Source organism: Entelurus aequoreus, linkage group LG21, assembly GCF_033978785.1.
Source record: "Entelurus aequoreus isolate RoL-2023_Sb linkage group LG21, RoL_Eaeq_v1.1, whole genome shotgun sequence".
NCBI lineage: Eukaryota > Metazoa > Chordata > Actinopteri > Syngnathiformes > Syngnathidae > Entelurus > Entelurus aequoreus.
This window is the reverse complement of record NC_084751.1, coordinates 8,038,002-8,062,320: the sequence shown is the minus strand read 5'-3', so window position 1 is coordinate 8,062,320 and position 24,319 is coordinate 8,038,002. Positions and strand designations below refer to the sequence as shown.

At 42.8% G+C, this 24,319-nt stretch overlaps 1 protein-coding gene across 4 annotated transcripts in view; it reads left to right on the top strand.

Annotated features, from left to right (window-relative positions):
• The window catches only part of heatr1 (HEAT repeat containing 1), an 85,368-nt gene that overhangs the window by 23,384 nt on the left and 37,665 nt on the right, over positions 1–24,319 (top strand). For all 4 annotated transcript variants that reach the window (XM_062030717.1, XM_062030719.1, XM_062030720.1 and 1 more), the window contains exons 7-27: positions 699–910; positions 1,016–1,146; positions 1,213–1,294; positions 4,185–4,286; positions 4,355–4,472; positions 4,545–4,652; positions 4,737–4,829; positions 6,724–6,812; positions 6,888–7,099; positions 7,163–7,284; positions 9,368–9,565; positions 9,633–9,795; positions 9,855–10,003; positions 13,935–14,127; positions 14,202–14,374; positions 14,451–14,606; positions 18,868–19,107; positions 19,185–19,316; positions 19,382–19,485; positions 23,962–24,108; positions 24,171–24,289. In XM_062030717.1, coding sequence (XP_061886701.1) covers positions 699–910; positions 1,016–1,146; positions 1,213–1,294; positions 4,185–4,286; positions 4,355–4,472; positions 4,545–4,652; positions 4,737–4,829; positions 6,724–6,812; positions 6,888–7,099; positions 7,163–7,284; positions 9,368–9,565; positions 9,633–9,795; positions 9,855–10,003; positions 13,935–14,127; positions 14,202–14,374; positions 14,451–14,606; positions 18,868–19,107; positions 19,185–19,316; positions 19,382–19,485; positions 23,962–24,108; positions 24,171–24,289 — 3,043 coding nt within the window. The remainder of the gene's footprint in view (positions 1–698; positions 911–1,015; positions 1,147–1,212; positions 1,295–4,184; positions 4,287–4,354; positions 4,473–4,544; positions 4,653–4,736; positions 4,830–6,723; positions 6,813–6,887; positions 7,100–7,162; positions 7,285–9,367; positions 9,566–9,632; positions 9,796–9,854; positions 10,004–13,934; positions 14,128–14,201; positions 14,375–14,450; positions 14,607–18,867; positions 19,108–19,184; positions 19,317–19,381; positions 19,486–23,961; positions 24,109–24,170; positions 24,290–24,319) is intronic.

The following is a 24,319-nucleotide window of genomic DNA, read 5'->3' as shown; positions in this document are numbered from 1 at the left end:
GAATACATTTTTTAAATTTTAATCATAATAAGTTTGAAGAAATATTTCACAAATATTCTTCGTCAAAAAAACAGAAGCTAAAATGAAGAATTAAATTATAATATATTTCTTATTCTTTACAATAAAAACAATAAATTTACTTGAACATTTATTTAAATTGTCAGGAAAGAAGAGGAAGGAATTTAAAAGGTAAAAAGGTATATGTGTTTAAAAATCCTAAAATCATTTTTAGGGTTGTATTTTTTCTCTAAAATTGTCTTTCTGAAAGTTATAAGAAGCAAAGTAAAGAAATTAATTTATTTATTTAAACAAGTGAGGACCAAGTCTTTAAAATATTTTCTTGGATTTTCAAATTCTATTTGAGTTTTGTCTCTCTTAGAATTAAAAATGTCGGGCAAAGCGAGACCAGCTTGCTAGTAAATAAATACAATTTAAAAAATAGAGGCAGCTCACTGGTAAGTGCTGCTATTTGAGCTATTTTTAGAACAGGCCGGCGGGCGACTCATCTGGTCCTTACGGGCTACCTGGTGCCCGCGGGCACCGCGTTGGTGACCCCTGCTTTAGAGGTTTTAAAGGAGCCATATGTAGGAATGTGGCCAGAAATGGTACTGCAATCAGAGTCAAAATTCTGTAGTGCCCTCTCACTGACCGATGTTGCCAGATCGTGTGCCTAACGAAGTGACCTGTCCTCCCCAAAGGGGCTGAAGTCGAGGCTGGCGGACTACAAGGCGGCCACCTACATGGTGGTGTGTCAGATGGCGGTGAAGGTGGTGATGGAGGCCGGTCTCGTCGACACGCTGGCCGTGCACGTCAGCAAGTCTCTGCTCAAAGAACCTGTGCTGGCCAAAGAGGGGCTGGGCTGCCTCGTCGTGCTGCTCCAGAGCCAGAAGGAGGGCGCGGCCGGGTCCAGGTAGGCTGACGTCCAGCAACACACCTGAGCGTGTGAAAGCGTCGCCCCGCCGTTCACCGTGTACGTGTATGTATGCGTGTGTGTGTGTGTGTGTGTGCGCTGAAGATTCTGCGGCAGTGTGTGCTCCATGCCGACGCTGGCGTCCACCCTGCAGATCATGGCGAACACCCACGACGTCAGTCCTCTTCTGCGCTACCTGCTGCCTCACCTGGTCCACGCCGTGTTCAGCAGCTCAGGTGAGAACCGCTGCCTTTTGACCGGAAGCAAAAGAGTCTTGACAGTTTCGAGTGTTTGTGCTGCAGATGAGACGGACGTCGCGGGTGTGTTGGAGTCGCTGGTGGAGTCTGTCCCCCTGACCAAAGGCCTGGACAAACGTCTTGCTCGGTAAACTCCTTCCTCATGCGCCAATTAGCATGTTTTGCTTTGTGCTCTCTTTTTTAGTTCCTAAAGTTACCAAAACCAAAGATTTGTTCAGTTTCTTGGCGCGCGTCGGTTTGGATAACTAAAGGGCATGTGGATAGAGCATGCTAGAAAATGTCCGATGCGTTGCAGCAGTCAGTTAACGTTACCGTTAGCCACTGACTATGCTTAGGTAACGTTAGTCTAGCTAACATTAATGCAGTCCTGGTTGACATAAGAGGTAACGTTATTTTAGCTTAAAGGCTACAAGTGAGCAGATATGGAAATGAACCGGCAACACTCACCGGCACTATCACTGGGACTGCAGGTTGAAGCAGAGGAAGAGGGGCGTGCTTCGTCATCTCTGTCGCTGCTTCTCCACGACACCTTTCTCTGACCGTCAGGTTATGTACGGCCTGAACATGTTTGTTGTACTGCTCCCCTTACAGGAAAGCAAAGCCTGGCAATAATTGCAGATAGCCGTTTCCTCCTCGTATTTCTTAGTGAAGTGAAGCCATGCCTTGGAGCGTTTTTTTTCCGGTCCATTGTTGTTGCTGCTTCTGTATCTGCCGCCTAATGACTGAGCTACGTCATTTCCTGTGACGTCCCACAGGACATTTCCTGTCACACAGGATTCATTCCCAGGGAACCAAACATTTTTCTTTACTATATTGCAGTGTTTCCCATAAACTGGCAAGATGCTTGTGGCGGTGGGGGCGTGGCTATGGGCGTGGTCACCATAACATCATCGAGTAATTTGCATAATTTCCTACAATGATGTGATTTTCTCTAAAAAAGCTAAAAAAATGTATACTTACTAATTAATAATAACAGTTTTGTTTTAAACGTCCATCCATTTTACAATATAATTACAACACTTTATGTACATATTTATATACAGATTTGAACAATAAGTTATTCACTGAAATATATTTATTAATTGTGGTTCTTACAAAAAATGTATCTTATAAAATATAAAAGCTAAAATGTCTCTTAAATTATTTTATTTATTTAAATGGGAATAGCAGATCCATTCTATGTGTCATACTTGATCATTTCACGATATTGCCATATTTTTGCTGAAAGGATTTAGTAGAGAAAATCAACGATAAAGTTCGCAACTTTTGCTCGCTGATAAAAAAAAGCCTTGCCTGTAGCGGAAGTAGCGTGACGTCACAGGAGCTAGTATTCCTCACAATTCCCCGTTGTTTACAATGGAGCGAGAGAGATTCGGACCGAGAAAGTGACGATTACCCCATTAATTTGAGCGGGGATGAAAGATTCGTAGATGAGGAACGTTACAGTGAAGGACTTGAGAGACAGTGATGGACGTATCTTTTTTCGCTCTGACCGTAACTTAGGTACAAGCTGGCTCATTGGATTCCACACTCTCTCCTTTTTCTATTGTAGATCACAGATTTGTATTTTAAACCACCTGGGATACTATATCCTCTTGAAAATGAGAGTCGAGAACGCGAAATGGACATTCAGTGCCTTTTATCTCCACGACAATACATCAGCGAAATGCTTTAGCTACGAGCTAACGTGATAGCATCGTGCTTTAACTGCATATAGAAACAAAAGAAATAAACCCCTGACTGGAAGGATAGATAGAAAATCAACAATACTATTAAACCGTGGACATGTAAATACACGGTTAATGCTTTCCAGGCTGGCGATGGTTAACAATGCTGTGCTAACGACGCCATTGAAGCTAACTTAGCAACCGGACCGCACAGAGCTATGCTAAAAACATTAGCTCTCCACCTACGCCAGCCAGCCCTCATTTGCTCATCAACACCCGTGCCCACCTGCGTTCCAGCGATCGGCAGAAGGACGAAGGACTTCACCCGATGCGTTTGGCGCCCCGGAGACGTAGGAAGTCAAGGTGAAGTCGGCGGCTAGCGCGGCTAGCGCGGCTAGCGCTCCAACAAAGTCCTCCTGGTTGTGTTGCTGTAGTCCGCTGCTAATACACCGATCCCACCTACAACTGTCTTCTTTGCAGCCTTCATTGGTCATTAAACTAATTGCAAAAGATGTTCAGAATACTGTGGAATTATGAAATGAAAACAGAGCTTTTTGTATAGGATTCTACGGGGTACCATAACTTCCGTTACTCGGACTTCGTCACGCGCATACGTCATCATACCGGATATTTCCCGGGAATTTTAAAATGTCACTTTATAAGTTAACCCGGCCGTATTGGCATGTGTTGCAATGTTAAGATTTCATCATTGATATATAAACTATCAGACTGCGTGGTCGCTAGTAGTGGCTTTCAGTAGGCCTTTAAAGCTCTGCCCCTTTAATTAGTGCATACTAAATAATTTAACTTTAGCCTACTACTACAACCACATTATTTACCAGCAACATAAAGTGAAACAGAGGCAGAGGTGTCCTGCCACAGTCAGTAACAAGTAAACAGAAAACAGTAGTGGTCAAATACAAATAAGGCAACAAGAGAAGTATCCTACACTTCTCTTTTGTAAAGTAAATCTGAACAGCCTATATGGGCATCTACATCTACTATATGATTTGCCTGAGAAGCTGGACAGGACAAAACATTTTTTTATTTATTTGTGGCGGACGTAATTCTTTCGTGGCGGGCCGCCACAAATAAATGAATGTATGGGAAACACTGTATTGGCTTCGATAACGGGAACCGGTTCTCAAAAAGGGATTCGAATCCATGGAATGGGTTCTTTTCTTATCGAACGATTGGGAGAACCGGTTTTCGAGCATCATCCCTAACTATACGTGTGTTGATTGGTGGGCAGAGAACAGTCCGGTCCAGTTCATTTTCAAAATGTTGAACATTTAAGCGAGAATTCAATAGTGACAATAAATTGTAATGTTTCTATGTATGTTGCTCCAGTTTGCTTCTGGATGATTACATGAGTCAGACGGAGCTCAGCGAGGAAGACGTCTCCGCCCTCAACCAGCGTCTTCAGCCGCTCGTCCGACTGTTTGAGTCCAAGTGAGTTTTGCTGCCCTCTCTCACCGCTGGCAAAGGTGTTAAGCAGCGTGTGCTCCGACTGCCCCCAGGTACTGCTTGGCTTTAGACGGCGTGCTCTCGGGTCACGTGACCGACCTCAGCAGCTCAGAGCAGAAGCGCCTCTTCCATCACTTCCTCTCTCTGTCCATGAGCAGCGGCAAATTCCAGGTGCAGTGAGTCGCCTCGGTTAGGCACGCTTTCCAAGTTGGGACTAAAGTATTTGTGGGGTCCGGGGAGCAGATTGTGGGGGACTCGGACACGTCGCTGCTGCTCAGCTTGAATCACCCGCAGCCTTCGCTCCGAGTCTCAGCGCTCCAGCACCTGAAGGGCGTCGTCGTCTCCGGGCAGGTACGCCATCTTCTGCTTCACTCCTGAAGACCGGTTCCGTTCTGTGTCGGGCCACAGCTGACTGTTTCCTCTCCTCAACCGCAGAGTTTGGACCAAGACTTTCTGAAAGACGCCATCTTGGAGCGCTTGAAGGATGACGTGCTGGAAGTGGTCACTGCGGCTGTCCAAACCTTAGAGGTCAGCCAGGTCTCCCATGTTTTTATTAGCACTCCTCAAGAACAGGTCCTGCTTCCCAGCAATACAACTAGGCATGAATAATTGGTTCTTAAAGAATGAAGTCAGTCCAACACACAGCATGCAAATATTGCTGTAGTTTCAGGACATCTGTCTAAATTTGATCAAACTTTGATACCAATTAGGTGTCTATTGCAATACATATTGATATCATTTTATCGCCCAGCCCAAATCTAAAGGGTCATCTTCTTCAACGAGCAATAAAACAGTTGAGTATCATAACATTAAGTGTTGTCTAGGAAGGTTCTCATTCATCCAGGTCTTTGTCATCCGAGTAGGCTTCATCAGTTCCTGCTCATAGACTACTGAGGTATTGGCACCAGCCGCTAGACTAGATCTGACCCATCAGAGTCTAAGAGTAGATCTGACCCATCAGAGTCTTAAGACTAGATCTGACCCATCGAAGTCTTAAGACTAGATCTGACCCATCGAAGTCAAAGACTAGATCTGACCCATCGAAGTCGAAGACTAGATCTGACCCATCGAAGTCGAAGACTAGATTTGACCCATCGAAGTCGAAGACTAGATTTGACCCATCGAAGTCGAAGACTAGATTTGACCCATCAAAGTCTAAGACTAGATTTGACCCATCGAAGTCGAAGACTAGATCTGACCCATCGGACCCATCGAAGTCGAAGACTAGATCTGACCCATCGAAGTCTAAGACTAGATCTGACCCATCGAAGTCTAAGACTAGATCTGACCCATCGAAGTCGAAGACTAGATCTGACCCATCAAAGTCGAAGACTAGATTTGACCCATCAAAGTCGAAGACAAGATTTGACCCATCGAAGTCGAAGACTAGATTTGACCCATCAAAGTCGAAGACTAGATCTGACCCGTCGAAGTCTAAGACAAGATCCGACCAATCGAAGTCTCTAAGACTACATCTGACCCATCGAAGTCTCTAAGACTAGATCTGACCCATCGAAGTCTCTAAGACAAGATCTGACCCATCGAAGTCTAAGACAAGATCTGACCCATCGAAGTCTCTAAGACTAGATCTGACCCATCAAAGTCTAAGACTAGATCTGACCCATCGAAGTCTAAGACTAGATCTGACCCATCGAAGTCTAAGACAAGATCTGACCCATCGAAGTCTCTAAGACTAGATCTGACCCATCAAAGTCTAAGACTAGATCTGACCCATCGAAGTCTAAGACTAGATCTGACCCATCGAAGTCTAAGACTAGATCGGACCCATCGAAGTCTAAGACTAGATCGGACCCATCGAAGTCTAAGACTAGAACTGACCCATCGAAGTCTAAGACTAGAACTGACCCATCGAAGTCTAAGACTAGATCGGACCCATCGAAGTCTAAGACTAGATCGGACCCATCGATGTCTAAGACTAGATCGGACCCATCGAAGTCGAAGACTAGATCGGACCCATCAAAGTCTAAGACTAAATCTGACCCATCGAAGTCTAAGACAAGATCTGACCCATCGAAGTCTAAGACTAGATCTGACCTATCGAAGTCTAAGACAAGATCTGACCCATCGAAGTCTAAGACTAAATCTGACCCATCGAAGTCTAAGACAAGATCTGACCCATCGAAGTCTAAGACTAGATCTGACCCATCGAAGTCTAAGACAAGATCTGACCCATCAAAGTCTAAGACTAAATCTGACCCATCGAAGTCTAAGACTAGATCTGACCCATCGAAGTCTAAGACTAGATCTGACCCATCTAAGTCTAAGACTAGATCTGACCCATCTAAGTCTAAGATCATGAACTGATGAAGTCTACTCAGATGAGAGGCAAAGGTCTTCTAAGACAAACCAAGTAGTCTAGTTGCTATGGATTGAATGCTCTGATATGAAGTGTTGTTTTTAGGCGGTGCTGGATGTTGTGGACTCTGAGGACACCGTGTCGTCTTTATTGTCTCTGCTGCAAAGAATCGATCAGCCTGAGGCCGACAGCTGGTCAGAAGACTTTTGTTTATCTTTATTTACACGCTTGAATCTCTGTAACCACGGCGACCGCCTCGTCTCCACCAGGCTGCCGGTTTTAACAGAAACGGTGCGTTTACTGTCCGAATCCCCGCTGGGAAAGGGGGCCGACGAGGTGGTGCAGAAGATCAGCTGGGGGCTCGTGCCTTTCCTGGTGGTCACCACCTCCTGTCTGGACTCCGCCCAGGTGCGCCTCGCACGCCATGTGGCCGAGTGCTCAGTCCTCGCCCAACACCCGCTCACCCTGAGCTGGGCCAAAGGTAACAGGAGGAAGTTGCAGTGCTTATGCTGAGAGCTTGAACATGTTTCTCCTGTCCGCACAGAACTGCGTCAAGTGGTTAAGCGCAGCTCCAAAAACAATTTCGCCGATTTGGCCAACGAGCGACTGGTCTCAACTCTGAACAAGAACCTGGCCAGCATGGAGCTCTTCTCCAAACGAGACGCTGTGAGTTTGATTTTATTTGTGGGTGAAATGCGAACAACAAACATAGCAAAGTACAGTGGAACCACGATTTTCCAACTTAATTGTTTCTGAAACATGGTTCATGAATCTAAAAGTTTGTATCGTGAAGCATAGTTCCCTGTGAGGAACAATATATACATGAACAATTGGCTCTAGCCTTGACAACAACAACAACGTGTTAAGTGTATTTTATCTTCTATCCATACATCCATCCATCCATTTTCTACCGCTTGTCCCTTTTGGGGTGGCGGGGGGTGCTGGAGCCTATCTCAGCTGCATTCGGGTGGAAGGCAGGGTACACCCTGGACAAGTCACTGGGCCAACACAGATAGACAGACAACATTCACACACTAGGGACCATTTAGTGTTGCCAATCAGCCTATCCCCGGGTGCATGTCTTTGGAGGTGGGAGGGGCCTATCCCCAGGTGCATGTCTTTGGAGGTGGGAGGGGCCTATCCCCAGGTGCATGTCTTTGGAGGTGGGAGGAAGCCGGAGTACCCGGAGCAGGGCCGGCCCGTGGCGTAGGCCGTATAGGCAAATGCTAAGGGCGCCGTCCATCAGGGGGCGCCACGCCAGTGCCACAATTGTTGGAGAAAAAAAAATGAAGAAAAGTGGGTGCTATTATTTCTAAATACAAAAAATAATCCCACGTTAATTAAAATGCAAAGTAAAGCCTATTTAATAGAAATATTATTTGTTACAACGTAACATCCCCCCCGCACAGTGCGCCCCCCCTCCCTTCCCGTATCATGACTCTTACCACATCAAAAAAATCAACACAAGATGTCAAAACGGCCAAAATTGTCAGGTGCCCAGGGAACAAAAAAATTGAAAAGAAGAGGAGGAGAAACGAGAAAAAGACAGAGGTAGCAGGGAGGTAACGTTAGCCTACATGAAATTATTTGTCTGTTACAGAATGTGATAGTAACCTGGCTTTTTAGCATTAAGCTAATGTTACATGATTCGGCAATTGCTAATCAATGAATAGCTAGTTCTGTTTTAACGTCGGGTTAATATTGTGGCGGGGGCTAAATTGTTATGGAAAATAATAATGTAACGTTAGGTAATTACAGTACTCCCACCTTACATTCCTCAGGGACATTTGTATTAGATCTTTTAAGCAGGTGTTTTTTGTTTACATTGTTATTGCCTTCTGGTTAGCTAATGTTTGCCCTGCAGATAATAGTCACTTTTCCACCCCTTTATATATTAGGTATAGTTGTAAGCCTAGTTGTTAAAGTGCACATCATTAATGTTAATTAAGCAATATCACATGAGAGGGAATGCTGTTTTTTAGTTTGAGCATAGTCATAACATAACATTCTCATATAATATGTTAATTTGCTTTCTTTAAGTAAAAAAAAAGGTCAAAGACAAAGCTATTTGGTTTCTTCTGAGTATATACACTTCACTGCCGATGTGGGGGGGGGGGCGCCACCTAAAATCTTGCCTAGGGCGCCAGATTGGTTAGGGCCAGGCCTGACCCGGAGGGAACCCACGCAGTCACGGGGAGAACATGCAAACTCCACACAGAAAGATCCTGAGCCCGGGATTGAACCACATGCACTAACCCCTGTGCCACCGTGTTGCCTCTATCTATACATATTAGTGAGCAATATGTAGTATTTATTACACTTCTGTTACTGGATGTAAAAACCTGCACTGCATCAACGTCATTTCCCCATTGTGGGATAAATTAAAGGGTCTAGCTGTCTTATCAGTCCGGGATTCCTCTCTAAGTCTAAGTCCACAGCGATTCCCTCCTCCTTTCCAGGTTTGTTGTTGTTTGTTGGCTTTTTTCGACCAATATTGAGTAATGAAAATAGAAAAAACTTGATAAATGACGGAGAGGTGGCACCTGAGAAATGGATTGTGCAAACAGGATGTGACACAGGGGCTCTGCTGATCGGCGCCACACTGAATGAAAGAATAAAGCGTACATTATTTCCACACAGAGGCATACTTGGCACGGTCTAAAAGTTTGTAAAAGGAACATTTCCCCACAAGAGGGGTTGGTAGATGGAGGTTCCACTACACTAACTGTGCTCCATGTTTCTCCATCAGCTGCAGAAGTTGGGTCAGTTGGGGGAGCGGCAGTGTGGTTCTGGTGTAAGAGGGTCCACGTTCTTCCTGGTGATAACGCGGATGCACCTGCTGGGCCTGGACCAGCTTGGCGAGACTGAACACCTGCTGACTGCACAAAGGGTCTACGCCAATTTGGAGGCGCCGCTGTTGGAACTCGTCAAGAACCGCGAGGACGAGGTGAGACTCGGTGCAACAAGTCGCTCGGTCCCGCTGGGGTCTGTCTGACACTTCCTGTCCGTAACAGGAAGCCCCACCTGTTGCCTTGGTCCCGGCGTCTTTCACCGAGGCACTGAGCTTGTACCTGAGCAGCCGTGCGCAGCGGCGAGACGGCGAGTACCGTCTCGTTTTGCTTTCTCTGCTGCGGGACTTCATCTCGTCTCTCAGGTGTCACGACGACGCCTTCAAAGGTAAGCAAGGCTTTGATTGGCTCACGGCAGCCTCACCTGACGGGCCGTCTTTCCCCCAGCTGCCGTGTGGTGGAACCCGGAGAAGTTAGACACCAACACCTGCTGCTACCTGAGTCTGGTCGCACGTGTTTTTGCGGTCGTCCTCGACGGCGCCGGCGAGGGGCCGAGCGCGGGCAGCTTTCGAGAGTTCATGAAGCTGCTGGTGAAGGTGGGAGCTGCTTTACATGCATTTGACATCTTATGTTTTTAAGTGATTCATCATTTTCATCGTGAATAATTCCGTTTTGTCATGATTAATCGCAAAAATAAGTTTTTTTTATCTTAAATAAGTCTACCTTATTAAAATGTACGTCCGACATGGAAGTTTTGAAACACCGATGACATTTATTAAACAGACAAGAAGCAAGGAATTAAACAGAGACAGCATTCAATTTAGCTCAATGAGGAGAGACGCGTACACCTGTACTCTTGTACAGCGTCGTCCCCACGCTCTGACGAAAGGGTTGCACGCCTCCTCTTTTATCTGGACGTTCCCTGATTACATGGAAACAGCTGTTTCTAAGGGGAGAGGGGGTCGTGAACCGCTGTTGCCCTCGGTCACAAAACAGTTCAAAGAAAAGATGCCTGGAGCTTGCGTCAGGTCCTGCTTCCTCTCCGCTTTGTAGATCTCTGGTCAAGACAAGATCTTCCTGTGGATCACAATAGATCAAAGAAACCGACACCTTCATGTCGCTTCCCATCATACAAAGTGGAGTTTTATAAGCCTTTTGCTCATGGAAACAGAAAGTTTTACATACAATTATTCTGACAGTTTGGTTTATACAAATGTTTATTTATGAAACATTGTTTTTTTAAACACCAACACTCTTTTTACAAACACACACACTTTCCACCTGGGGTCTTAATTCAGTCTTTTCTTTCTCCCGTTATGAAACATACCTCCATTTTCGAACAAATTTCTCCATAACAAACGATATAATTAAGAATAATTGGTTCCAGCCTCGATGAAAGTCCATGTTTTAGTGAAGATTTGTGATGGATCAACTTTCTCTCAAAACTGTCACGGCTTTGCCAATATGCGCGCACACACACTGAAGCCCCCTTGATGCCCTCACAAACGATCAGAAATCACAAAAATTCTTAACATTACCAGCCTTTTTACTACAATAATAAACATTTTTAAAAAGTAAAAACCACTTACGGAGGAGCAGACGGAGGGAGAGACTGGATGGGAGAGGCCGTGTGTGCGTTGGAAGAGGCGCCGCTGAACGAGAGGTGGCTCTCTTCCTCCACTGTTAAATAAGTCTGCTTTGGCATATTTTTTCGGGAAAATACTCGCGAGTGTCATATATTAGCCGCAGATACAGTATATACGTTGTTTAATGAGTTATTTACTCAGAAAAAAATGTGTAAATGTTTATTTAAACACCCTTTCAAAGGTTTCTATAACACGGCAGTAAAACGGCTGATCAAACAAAACAGAAGTCATCGTCATGGACCCACTAGCTCCGGAAGCTAGCGCTCTCATAAGCTAAACAGGCTCAATAACTCCAGGGTGACATTTTGGTGAATTTACTGAGGAATTTGTGAAACTGAAACTATACAAAAGAATGCTATTGCACGTTAATAATACTAACACACATGTTAGCATATTAGCCAACGCTAACGACGTTCACTTTGTTACATTACGATAGCAAATATGCATGAAAACCTTCCTACAGACATCAGTAAGTAAGAATTGTAAAACTTACAAACGTTGCTCGGACTGATGAATGAAGAATCCATACGAGTAGAAACGCTATGGACGACTAGAAGACCGAACGGCACTTCTACTTCCCGTTCAAAGCTCAGTCGAAACAGAAGGGCTGCGCTGCAGTGAGTGAACGCGCCCAAGAGATGGCACCAAAGCACAACCAATGACAACTTTTCAGTGTATTTGCTTGTTAGAAAAACCCATGAATAAGCCACAGGGCTCAAAGCGTGGGAAAAAAGTAGCGGCTTATAGTTCGGAATTTACGGTACATTTTTCTTTGTCCATTTCTGCTCTCTGTGTCCCTGCTTTTCCCACGCAGTGGAAAAAACTGCCACTTAAAGGCCTACTGAAATGATTTTTTTTTATTTAAACGGGAATAGCAGATCCATTCTATGTGTCATACTTGATCATTTCGCGATATTGCCATATTTTTGCTGAAAGGATTTAGTAGAGAAAATCGACGATAAAGTTCGCAACTTTTGCTCGCTGATAAAAAAAAGCCTTGCCTGTACCGGAAGTAGCGTGACGTCACAAGCGGTAGTGCTGCTCACAATTCCCCGTTGTTTACAATGGAGCGAGAGAGATTCGGACCGAGAAAGTGACGATTACCCCATTAATTTGAGCGAGGATGAAAGATTTGCAGATGAGGAACGTTACAGTGAAGGACTTGAGAGGCAGTGATGGACGTATCTTTTTTCGCTCTGACCGTAACTTAGGTACAAGCTGGCTCATTGGATTCCACACTCTCTCCTTTTTCTATTGTGGATCACGGATTTGTATTTCAAACCACCTCAGATACTATATCCTCTTGAAAATGAGAGTCGAGCACGCGAAATGGACATTCACAGTGACTGAACATGTAAATACACGATTAATAATATTCAGCTTTGCGAAGCTAAAAAAAATAGAAGCTAACCTAGCTACGTAGCCAACATGATAGCATAGCAGTCTCAAATGCAGATAGAAACTAAATTAAAAAAAACCCTGACTGGATGGATAGACAGAAGATCAATAATACTATTAAACCATGAACATGTAAATACACGATTAATAATATTCCGCTTGGCGAAGCTAAAAAAACAGAAGCTAACCTAGCTGCGTAGCCAACGTGATAGCGTCAGTCTCAAATGCAGATAGAAACTAAATTAAAAAAAACCCTGACTGGATGGATAGACAGAAGATCAATAATACTATTAAACCATGAACATGTAAATACACGATTAATAATATTCCGCTTGGCGAAGCTAAAAAAACAGAAGCTAACCTAGCTGCGTAGCCAACGTGATAGCGTCAGTCTCAAATGCAGATAGAAACTAAATTAAAAAAAACCCTGACTGGATGGATAGACAGAAGATCAATAATACTATTAAACCATGAACATGTAAATACACGATTAATAATATTCCGCTTGGCGAAGCTAAAAAAACAGAAGCTAACCTAGCTGCGTAGCTAACTTAGATGCGGCGGCGGGCGTTGTACGGTTTTGACGACACCCCGGCCGCCATCAGAGTCGGCAAGAAACTTATATTTCCCCAAAGTTACGTACGTGACATGCACATATCGACACGCACGTACGGGCAAGCGATCAAATGTTTGGAAGCCAAAGCTAGACTCACCGTAGTGCGTCTGCTATCCTGCTCAAAACACAACACAACCTCCTGGTGTTGGTGTTGCTGTAGTCCGCTGCTCCACCGATCGCACCTACAACTTTCTTATTTGCAGTCTCCATTGTCCATTAAACAAATTGCTCAATGGCTTTATTAACAAGCGGTAACTGGTTGTAGTTCAAAAAGTAACGCACACACATACACGAGCTGCTGTTAGCCAAAAGTCACGCTCACACACACTCAAGTTCTCCGCCAACTCACTCGCGCATGCACGTTCCCCAAACCCTTAAAGACACAGTACACTAATGCAAATATCACAGATATTACAGTATTGTACTTAGCCGCTAAGACACACATCGATCCCACCTACAACGTTCTTCTTTGCAGCCTCCATTGTTCATTAAAGAAATTGCAAAAGATTCACCAACACAGATGTCCACAATACTGTGGAATTTTGTCGAAGAAATCAAGAGGCTTTTCTATCGGGTCCGATGGGGTCCAACCACTTCCGTTGCTTTTGTGACGTCACGCGCATAAATCATATCCAAAGGAGTTTTTCAACCGGAAGTGTGGCGGGAATTTTAAAATGTCACTTTATAAGTTAACCCGGCCGTATTGGCATGTGTTGCAATGTTAAGATGTCATCATTGATATATAAACTATCAGACTGCGTGGTCGCTAGTAGTGGCTTTCAGTAGGCCTTTAAAAGAAACTTTCCTCACCCGGTTATTAACTTTGACAGCCCATTTGAAATCTTTACCACGTGGCGCCCCTTGCAGGTTCACCTGTGCGACACACTGATGCTCTTCAGGTTCCTGTGTGTGCTGTGGGGCTACAGCGGTAACCACGGAGACCAGCTCGGCGTGAAGGTGGACGCCGTCCTGCAGACCCAGGCTCTCTACATGGGCGGAGCTTTGCTGAGCGCCCAGCCTGCCGCCACGCTCGCCGAGCTGGCAGCCGCCGACTCGCCCGGTAATGCTGATAAATACCACAAGTTGCTTTTACATTTGACCTGACGAAGGTGTGCACCCTGCTGTGTGTGTCAGTGGTCCCGTCCTTGCTGTGCTGTCTCACCTCTCCATTTCGGGAAGTCCGGAGGGCCGCCCTCAGCGCTCTGGAGAGCCTACAGGGTGCGGGCGCCACTCCCTTCCAGCCAATCATAGACAAGATTCTAAAGATCTCCGAGGAGATTGTTGCCGACCCCTCGTACTTGAGCACAGTAAGAAAAACAAAATGTCCGCTTCCTGGTGGACGTGCGAGGTGGTGTGTAACCCCCGGCATGGTGTGGCCCGCAGGCTCTGGGGCAGCTTCAGGACCAGTGTGAGTCCTCTAAGAAGAAGTCGTCGCTGCAGGCCTCCATGCGTCACTTGATGCTGAGCATTCAACAGCCCTGCTGTCCGTCCTATACCGGGGCCTGCCTGCTGGGGGCGCTGAACCACGTCAACGGGCCGGTGAGTGCAGCAGCACGCCATAGTAGGGTTGTCTCCATCAGTGTTTTTCAACCTTTTCTGAGCCAAGGCACATTTTTTGAGTTGAAAAAATCCGAAGGCACACCACCAGCAGAAATCATTAAAAACGAAACTCAGTTGACAGTAAAAAGTCGTCGTCGCAATTGTTGGATATGACTTTAAAGCAGGGGTCACCAACGCGGTGCCCGCGGGCACCAGGTAGCCCGTAAGGACCAGATGAGTAGCCCGCCGGCCTGTTCTAAAAATAGCTCAAATAGCAGCACTTACCAGTGAGCTGCCTCTATTTTTTAAATGGTATTTATTTACTAGCAAGCTGGTCTCGCTTTGCCCGACATTTTTAATTCTAAGAGAGACAAAACTCAAATAGAATTTGAAAATCCAAGAAAATATTTTAAAGACTTGGTCTTCACTTGTTTAAATAAATTCATTAATTTTTTTTACTTTGCTTCTTATAACTTTCAGAAAGACAATTTTAGAGAAAAAATACAACCTTAAAAATGATTTTAGGATTTTTAAACACATATACCTTTTTACCTTTTAAATTCCTTCCTCTTCTTTCCTGACAATTTAAATCAATGTTCAAGTACATTTTTTTTTTATTGTAAAGAATAATAAATACATTTTAATTTAATTATTCATTTTAGCTTCTGTTTTTTCGACGAAGAATATTTGTGAAATATTTCTTCAAACTTATTATGATTAAAATTCAAAAAAATTATTCTGGCAAATCTAGGAAATCTGTAGAATCAAATTTAAATCTTATTTCAAAGTCTTTTGAATTTCTTTTAAAATTTTTGTTCTGGAAAATCTAGAAGAAATAATGATTTGTCTTTGTTAGAAATATAGCTTGGTCCAATTTGTTATATATTCTAACAAAGTGCAGAGTGTATTTTAACCTATTTAAAACATCTCATCAAAATTCTAAAATTAATCTTAATCAGGAAAAATTACTAATGATGTTCCATAAATTATTTTTTAAATTTTTTGCAAAAAGATTCGAATTAGCTAGTTTTTCTCTTCTTTTTTTTCGGTTGTATTTTGAATTTTAAAGAGTCAAAATTGAAGATAAACTATGTTTCAAAATGTAATTGTCATTTTTTTCGTGTTTTGTCCTCTTTTAAACCGTTCAATTAAGTGTAAATATCATTAATTATTAATAATAACATAGTTAAAGGTAAATTGAGCAAATTGGCTATTTGTGGCAATTTATTTAAGTGTGTATCAAACTGCGCATTAATCAGTACCCAAGAAGTAGCTCTTGCTTTCAAAAAGGTTGCTGACCCCTGCTTTAAAGCATAACCAAGCATGCATCACTATAGCTCTTGTCTCAAAGTAGGTGTACTGTCACCACCTGTCACATCACACCCTGACTTATTTGGACTTTTTTGCTGTTTTCCTGTGTGTAGTGTTTTACTTCTTGTCTTGCGCTCCTATTTTGGTGGCTTTTTCTCTTTTTTTTTGGTATTTTCCTGTAGCAGTTTCATGTCCTCCTTTGAGCGATATTTCCCGCATCTACTTTGTTTTAGCAATCAAGAATATTTCACTTGTTTTTATCCTTCTTTGTGGGGACATTGTTGATTGTCATGTCATGTTCGGATGTACTTTGTCTTTGCTCCACAGTAAGTCTTTGCTGTCGTCCAGCATTCTGTTTTGGTTGACTCTGTAGCCAGTTCAGTTTTAGTTTAGTTCCGCATAGCCTTCCCTAAGCTTCAATGCCTTTTCTTAGGGGCACTCACCTTTTGTTTATTCTTGGTTTAAGCATTAGACACCTTTTTACCTGCACACTGCCTCCCGCTGTTTCCCACATCTACAAAGCAATTAGCTACCGGCTGCCACCTACTGATATGGAAGAGTATTACACGGTCACTCTGCCGAGCTCTAGACAGCACCGACACTCAACAACAACACACCATTTGCAGACTATATTTAAAAATATTTTTAACCCAAATAGGTGGAATTAGACAATCTCACGAGACAGACCAGACTCTAGTGTGCCGCGGCACAGTGGTTGAAAAACACTGGTGTAGATACCAATACCGCTACCAAAATGTATTTCGATACTTTTCTAAATAAAGGGGACCACAAAAAATGTCATTATTGGCTTCATGTTGACAAAAAATGTTAGTGTACATGAAACATATGTTTATTATTGAATTGTAGTCCTTAAATAAAATAGTCAACATACTAGACAACTTGTCTTTTAGTAGTAAGTAAACAAACAAAGACTCCTAATTAGTCTGCAGTAACATATTGTGTCATTTATACCTATTATTTTGTCCACATTATGAGGGACAAACTGTAAAAATGAATGATTAATCCACTTGTTCATTTACTGTTAATATCTGCTTACTTTCTCTTTTAACATGTTCTAGCTACACTTTCTGTTAAAACGTAATAATCACTTATTCTTCTCTTCTTTGATACTTGACATTCGTTTTGGATGATACCACACATTTAGGTATGGATGCGATACCAAGTCGTTACAGGATCATACATTGGTCACATTCAAAGTCCTCATGAGTCCAGGGACGTATTTACTGACTTTATAAACATAATATGAATTTAAAAAAAAGGAAAAAAGATTGTGTGACGATAAAAAATATTGATGTAATCAGAGTAGTATCAACTAGATACGCTCCCGTACTTGGTATCAGTACAGTGGATGTCAGGTGTAGATCCAACCATGGCATTTGTTTACATGTTGATGCCAGTGAGCTATTGTATCCTCCTACGGCAGGGGTCGGCAACCCGCGGCTCCGGAGCCGCATGCGGCTCTTTGACCACTCTGATGCGGCTCAGCTACATACATGCCGACCCCCCCGATTTTCCCAGGAGACTTATGGATCTTAGTGTCTCTCATAGATAACTCCCAGGGAAAATATAATCCTATTTACACTCTAATTGCTGAATAAGGGATATTAACACTCTAATTGCTGAATAAGGGAGTGCCCTAATTGCACTGTAGTAATTGTCCTCTATAGCATTTACAAACAGCATGCCAGCCCGGCCACATGTTGTATGTAGCTTTTACTTGCACACATAGGTGACAGCAAAGCATACTTACTCATCAGCCACACAGCTTACACTGACGGTAGCCGTATCAAACAACTTTAACACTGTTACGTTACAAATATGCGCCACACTGTGAACCCACACCAAAAAAGAATGAAAAACACATTTCTGGAGAACATCCCACCGTAACACAACATAAACACAACACAACCAATACCCAGAATCCCATGCAGCCCTAACTCTTCCGGTCTACATTATACACCCCCGCTACCACCAAATCCCCCCACACATCAACCCCCCCCCGTGCGTTGGTTGAGCGGAAGAGTTAGGGCTGCATGGGATTCTGGGTATTGGTACCGTCAGTGTAAGATGTGTGGCTGCTGAGGTAGTACGCCTTGCTGTCACTTATGTGAGCAAGCTAAAACTGCAATCTACATGTGGTCCAGCAGGTATACTGTTTGGGCAGACTGTAGAGGGCGCTAAAAGCAGTGCCATCACGCCCTGGTACTAGGTAGTCTCCCGGATATAATGAGAGTGCTGGCAGGTATGACGCTTTCAAAACTTGTGGGCCGCACTAACATCAAATTTCCATATTAAAGTGTGTGCCGGTGCGTGTGTCTGAGACCCCTGGTTAACATAGCACAAAGCAATTTAAGCTTTGTATGCGGTGTTTTTCATTTTAAATTAAAATTTTTTTCTTGTGGCTCCCATTATTTTCTTTAATTTGTGAAACTTGCCAAAATGGCTCTTTGAGTGGTAAAGGTTGCCGACCCCTGTCCTACGGTGTGTAGTGAAGCATGTTTCGCTATTCCTCGTCTTCCAGTGATAATGGTACTTGTAAGAAACTCAATTTATTTGTCGCCATGGAGGCCAGGATTAGTGATTTAGAAGTAGTTGGATGGATGTTAGCCGCTAGCTAGCTAGCCACGTCTTAAAGCAGCTCTTCCTGAGGGTGTTTCAGTGTTATACCTTCACCTTTATCTGTTCTCACTTTGTTGTCTACACACTGTGTCTGCTTGTAAGTACTCTGTGTGTGTGCGCTGCCGAACATGCTCCTCTGCTCGTAAAACCAGCAATGTCATGCCTGTAAAAAAAAAAAAAAAAAAATATGGCGAACCGGTACTTTTCAAACAGAGTATAGTACCGTTTTTGATTCATTAGTACCGCAATGCTATACTAGTACCGGTATACGTGCTTTGAAAGACGCCCACAGCTGAGTGTGCTCCACCAGGATGTCCTATCGGCACTGCTTCCTGTCCTGGACCGGCTGCTCCACAACAGCCCGGACACCTCCACCCTGCTGCCGGACGAGGCCCGGCTGCTGCAGCTCGTCCTGGCCAAGTACAACCCGGCCTCTGCCCCTCTGCTGGTGGCCGACCAGAACTGCCTGGATCTCTTCATCAGAGCCCTGAGGACCGCCACTCCGGTGTTCCCGGGCGTGCCCAGCTGCCAGATTTTAGCTCTGGACCAGGTCGGGCGTCGCGTCTTCATTTTCAAAATAATGTGTCGACTTTGGAATGCACTGATAGCTTTTTCCGGTCCCGTCAGATCACAAAGCCTTTCTTCACCGCCCTCGGGGAGGAGAAAGTCCAACACACACTGCTGGCGGCCATGTTTGACCTGCTGGCGGACAACAGCGGCGCGCTGATTTCCAACGCCGTCGGCGGCGCCTTCAAATCGGTGAGCAGTCGTCGAAACGTGAAGCGGCTCAGAGCGGTCATCCTTTCGTCTTCGCTTGCGTGCAGATTGCCGTGGATTGCCAGCTGGTGGCCAGCGAGCTGGCGCCGCCAGAAAAAGCCAAAGTGGGCGTGACAGTGCAGCAAACGCGAAGGAGCAGAATGTTGCAGAGGTGAAGCGTCTTCCTTTTTTACCTGCCGGCTAATTGTTGTGAACTTAAAGGCCTACTGAAATTATTTTTTTAAATTTAAACGGGAATAGCAGATCCATTCTATGTGTCATACTTGATCATTTCGCGATATTGCCATATTTTTGCTGAAAGGATTTAGTAGAGAAAATCGACAATAAAGTTCGCAACTTTTGCTCGCTGATAAAAAAAAGCCTTGCCTGTAGCGGAAGTAGCGTGACGTCACAGGAGCTAGTATTCCTCACAATCCCCCGTTGTTTACAATGGAGCGAGAGAGATTCGGACCGAGAAAGTGACGATTAACCCATTAATTTGAGCGAGGATGAAAGATTCGTGGATGAGGAACGTTACAGTGAAGGACTAGAGTGCAGTGCAGGACGTATCTTTTTTCGCTCTGACCGTAACTTAGGTACAAGCTGGCTCATTGGATTCCACACTCTCTCCTTTTTCTATTGTGGATCACAGATTTGTATTTTAAACCACCTGGGATACTATATCCTCTTGAAAATGAGAGTCCAGAACGCGAAATGGACATTTAAAGTGACTTTTATCTCCACGACAATACATCGGCGAAATGCTTTAGCTGCGAGCTAACGTGATAGCATCGTGCTTTAACTGCATATAGAAACAAAAGAAATAAACCCCTGACTGGAAGGATAGATAGAAAATCAACAATACTATTAAACCGTGGACATGTAAATACACGGTTAATGCTTTCCAGTCTGGCGAAGGTTAACAATGCTGTGCTAACGACGCCATTGAAGCTAACTTAGCAACCGGACCGCACGGAGCTATGCTAAAAACATTAGCTCTCCACCTACGCCAGCCAGCCCTCATTTGCTCATCAACACCCGTGCTCACCTGCGTTCCAGCGATCGGCAGAAGGACGAAGGACTTCACCCGATGCGTTTGGCGGCCCGGAGACGTAGGAAGTCAAGGTGAGGTCGGCGGCTAGCGCGGCTAGCGCTCCAACAAAGTCCTCCTGGTTGTGTTGCTGTAGTCCGCTGCTAATACACCGATCCCACCTACAACTGTCTTCTTTGCAGCCTTCATTGTTCATTAAAAAAATTGCAAAAGATGTCCGGAATACTGTGGAATTATGAAATGAAAACAGAGCTTTTTGTATAGGATTCTACGGGGTACCATAACTTCCGTTACTCGGACTTCGTCACGCGCATACGTCATCATACCGCGATGTTTCAGCCGGATATTTCCCGGGAATTTTAAAATGTCACTTTATAAGTTAACCCGGCCGTATTGGCATGTGTTGCAATGTTAAGATGTCATCATTGATATATAAACTATCAGACTGCGTGGTCGCTAGTAGTGGCTTTCAGTAGGCCTTTAACAACAACCTCAGAAACCATCCATTGTTGTCATGAAAGTGATATTCATCTTATTATATTGCTTCTTCTTCTGCCGCCTTTAATACCGGACAACCCGGAACAAAGAACCCCAACATGTCTTACATCATTGGAAAGCTCTTGATTGTGCACACAGCGCTACTCATTTTGTAGAGCATTTTGTGTTACCATGGCGACACTATTAAACCTCGTGTAATGTTCATATTGTTGTTACTCAGCCAGCTTTTTTAGGTTTGATGGACCTGTTGCATTTTGTGGCTTCTAATGCCTCACAGTCAAACACTTTTATGTTAAAATACTGAACAGATGTTTACCTTATCCCAATAAACATCTGTTCAGTATTTTAACATAAAAGTGTTTGGTTGTGAGGCATTAAAAGCCACAATGTTAGCATGCTAACATTTTATGCTAGCATATTTGCAAATTGTATCCGTTTAGACCTAAAAAATAATGGCTTTTTTTACTTCTCATACACCATCTTAGAAGTATGCAAACTTTTTTCCATGTAATCATGCTAACATTAGCGTGTTAATGTTTTATCCTAGCATATTAGCTAATTTGGATAATTTAAACCTACATTCATATATTTTAAGACTTACCTACATCTTGCAAGTATGCTAACTGTTTTAATTTTTATAACATGTTAACGTTAGCATGCTAAGTTTTTATGCTAGCTTCATATTTAATTGTATTTGTTAAAACCTAAAAAATCATGGCTTTTGATACTTGGTACTCTTTTAATTATCCTATGTTAGCAAGCTAACTCATTATATTAGCATTTTGGCTGATTTTGTATGTTTAACGCTAAAAATCAAAGATTTTGATACTTGGCGCCATCTTAGAAGTATGCTTACTTCACATATGTTAGCATGCTGACATTTTATGCTAGCATATTTGCAAATTGTATCCGTTTAGACCTAAAAAATAATGGCTTTTTTTACTTCTCATACACCATCTTAGAAGTATGCAAACTTTTTTCCATGTAATCATGCTAACATTAGCGTGTTGATGTTTTATCCTAGCATTTTAGCTCATTTGGATAATTTTTTAAACCTACAATTCATATATTTTAAGACTTACCTCCATCATGCGAGTATGCTAACTGTTTTAATTTTTATAACATGCTAACGTTAGCATACTATGTTTTTATGCTAGCTTTGTATTTAATTGTATTTGTTAAAACCTAAAAAATCATGGCTTTTGATACTTGGTACTATTTTAATTATCCTATGTTAGCAAGCTAACTCATTATATTAGCATTTTGGCTGATTTTGTATGTTTAACGCTAAAAATCATCGATTTTGATACTTGGCGCCATCTTAGAAGTATGCTTACTTCACATATGTTAGCATGCTGACATTTTATGCTAGCATATTTGCAAATTGTATCTGTTTAGACCTAAAAAATAATGGCTTTTTTTACTTTTCATACACCAACTTAGAAGTATGCAAACTTTTTTCCATGTAATCATGCTAACATTAGCGTGTTGACGTTTTATCCTAGCATTTTAGCTCATTTGGATAATTTTTTAAACCTACAATTCATATATTTTAAGACTTACCTCCATCTTGCGAGTATGCTAACTGTTTTAATTTTTATAACATGTTAACGTTAGCATGCTAAGTTTTTATGCTAGCTTTTTATTTAATTGTATTTGTTAAAACCTAAAAAATCATGGCTTTTGATACTTGGTACTATTTTAATTATCCAATGTTAGCAAGCTAACTCATTATATTAGCATTTTGGCTGATTTTGTATGTTTAACGCTAAAAATCATCGATTTTGATACTTGGCGCCATCTTAGAAGTATGCTTACTTCACATATGTTAGCATGCTGACATTGTATGCTAGCATATTTGTTAATTGTATCCGTTTAGACCTAAAAAATAATGGCTTTTTTTACTTCTCATTCACCATCTTAGAAGTATGCAAACTTTTTTCCATGTAATCATGCTAACATTAGCGTGTTGACGTTTTATCCTGGCATTTTAGCTAATTTGGATAATTTAAACCTACATTCATATATTTTAAGACTTACCTCCATCTTGCGAGTATGCTAACTGTTTTAATTTTTATAACATGTTAATGTTAGCATGCTAAGTTTTTATGCTAGCTTTGTATTTAATTGTATTTGTTAAAACCTAAAAAATCATGGCTTTTGATACTTGGTACTATTTTAATTATCCTATGTTAGCAAGCTAACTCATTATATTAGCATTTTGGCTGATTTTGTATGTTTAACGCTAAAAATCATCGATTTTGATACTTGGCGCCATCTTAGAAGTATGCTTACTTCACATATGTTAGCATGCTGATATTTTATGCTAGCATTTTTGCTAATTTTATCCGTTTAGACCTAAAAAATAATGGCTTTTTTTTACTTCTCATACACCATCTTAGAAGTACGCAAACTTTTTTCCATGTGATCATGCTAACATTAGCGTGTTGACGTTTTATCCTAGCATTTTAGCTCATTTTGGTCATTTAAATCTAAAATTCATGGGTTTTCACACATATTTCCATCTTGCAAGTGTGATAACTGTTCCCAGTATAACAAGCTAACGTTAGCATGTTAGCTTTTTATGCTAGCCTTTTGGTTTCTATCAACCCCGGTTCATAGCACAGAGAGCAGGCTCATCTAAATTTCCGCTGGAATTTTCTAGTTTTATATACTGTGGCCTCATGTGAACTCAAACTTATAATAAATAATTCACCCCCATACAATAACCTTACTGTGCAATATTACCCTTCGAGTGCAATACCTCCGACACTGATTGTTATTACTCTCGTCTTGTTCTGTATATTGTACAGTATGTTGTATATTGTACAGGATTGCTTATTATTTTTATTGGATAGTAGTCTGTTTATTTCAATTCTTTATTACTTCTTGTGTAATTTATTTTTATCCCATATTTGTTTCCACTACCGCACCTTAAATTAAAGTCCTTAATCTCGTCGTATGCAAATATAATGACAATAAAGTCCATTCTATTCTATTCTATTATGAAATAGCCGAAGTAGCTTTGGCATATTCCCGCTAACCAGTGCAAACAAGTCCTCCTTGGCGGAGGTAATGACAGGTGCCGTCCTTCCTCAGGAAACCTGAAGGTGGCGGTGATGCCGCTCGAGAAGGGGACGGCGTTCCCTGGCGCCGAGTCACTCTGATCCTGGAGATGCTGCAGCACAAGAAGAAGTTGAAGCGAGCCCAGACGTTGGTGCCCGTTCTCTTCTCGCTGTTGGCCAGGTAACGTGAAAAGTCACTGCGAGGAGAGTGACGGAGACACACTTATCGTGCGTCTTCCTTAGGAGTCTGGAGGCGTCTTCCGTGGATCGGGCCAACATGGAGTACACCAAGCAGCTGCTGCTCGGCTGCCTGCTCAACATCTGCAACAAACTGGCGCCTGATGGGCGACCCGCTGGGCCAGGTGGGTCAGCAGCTGTGAAGAGAGCTATGG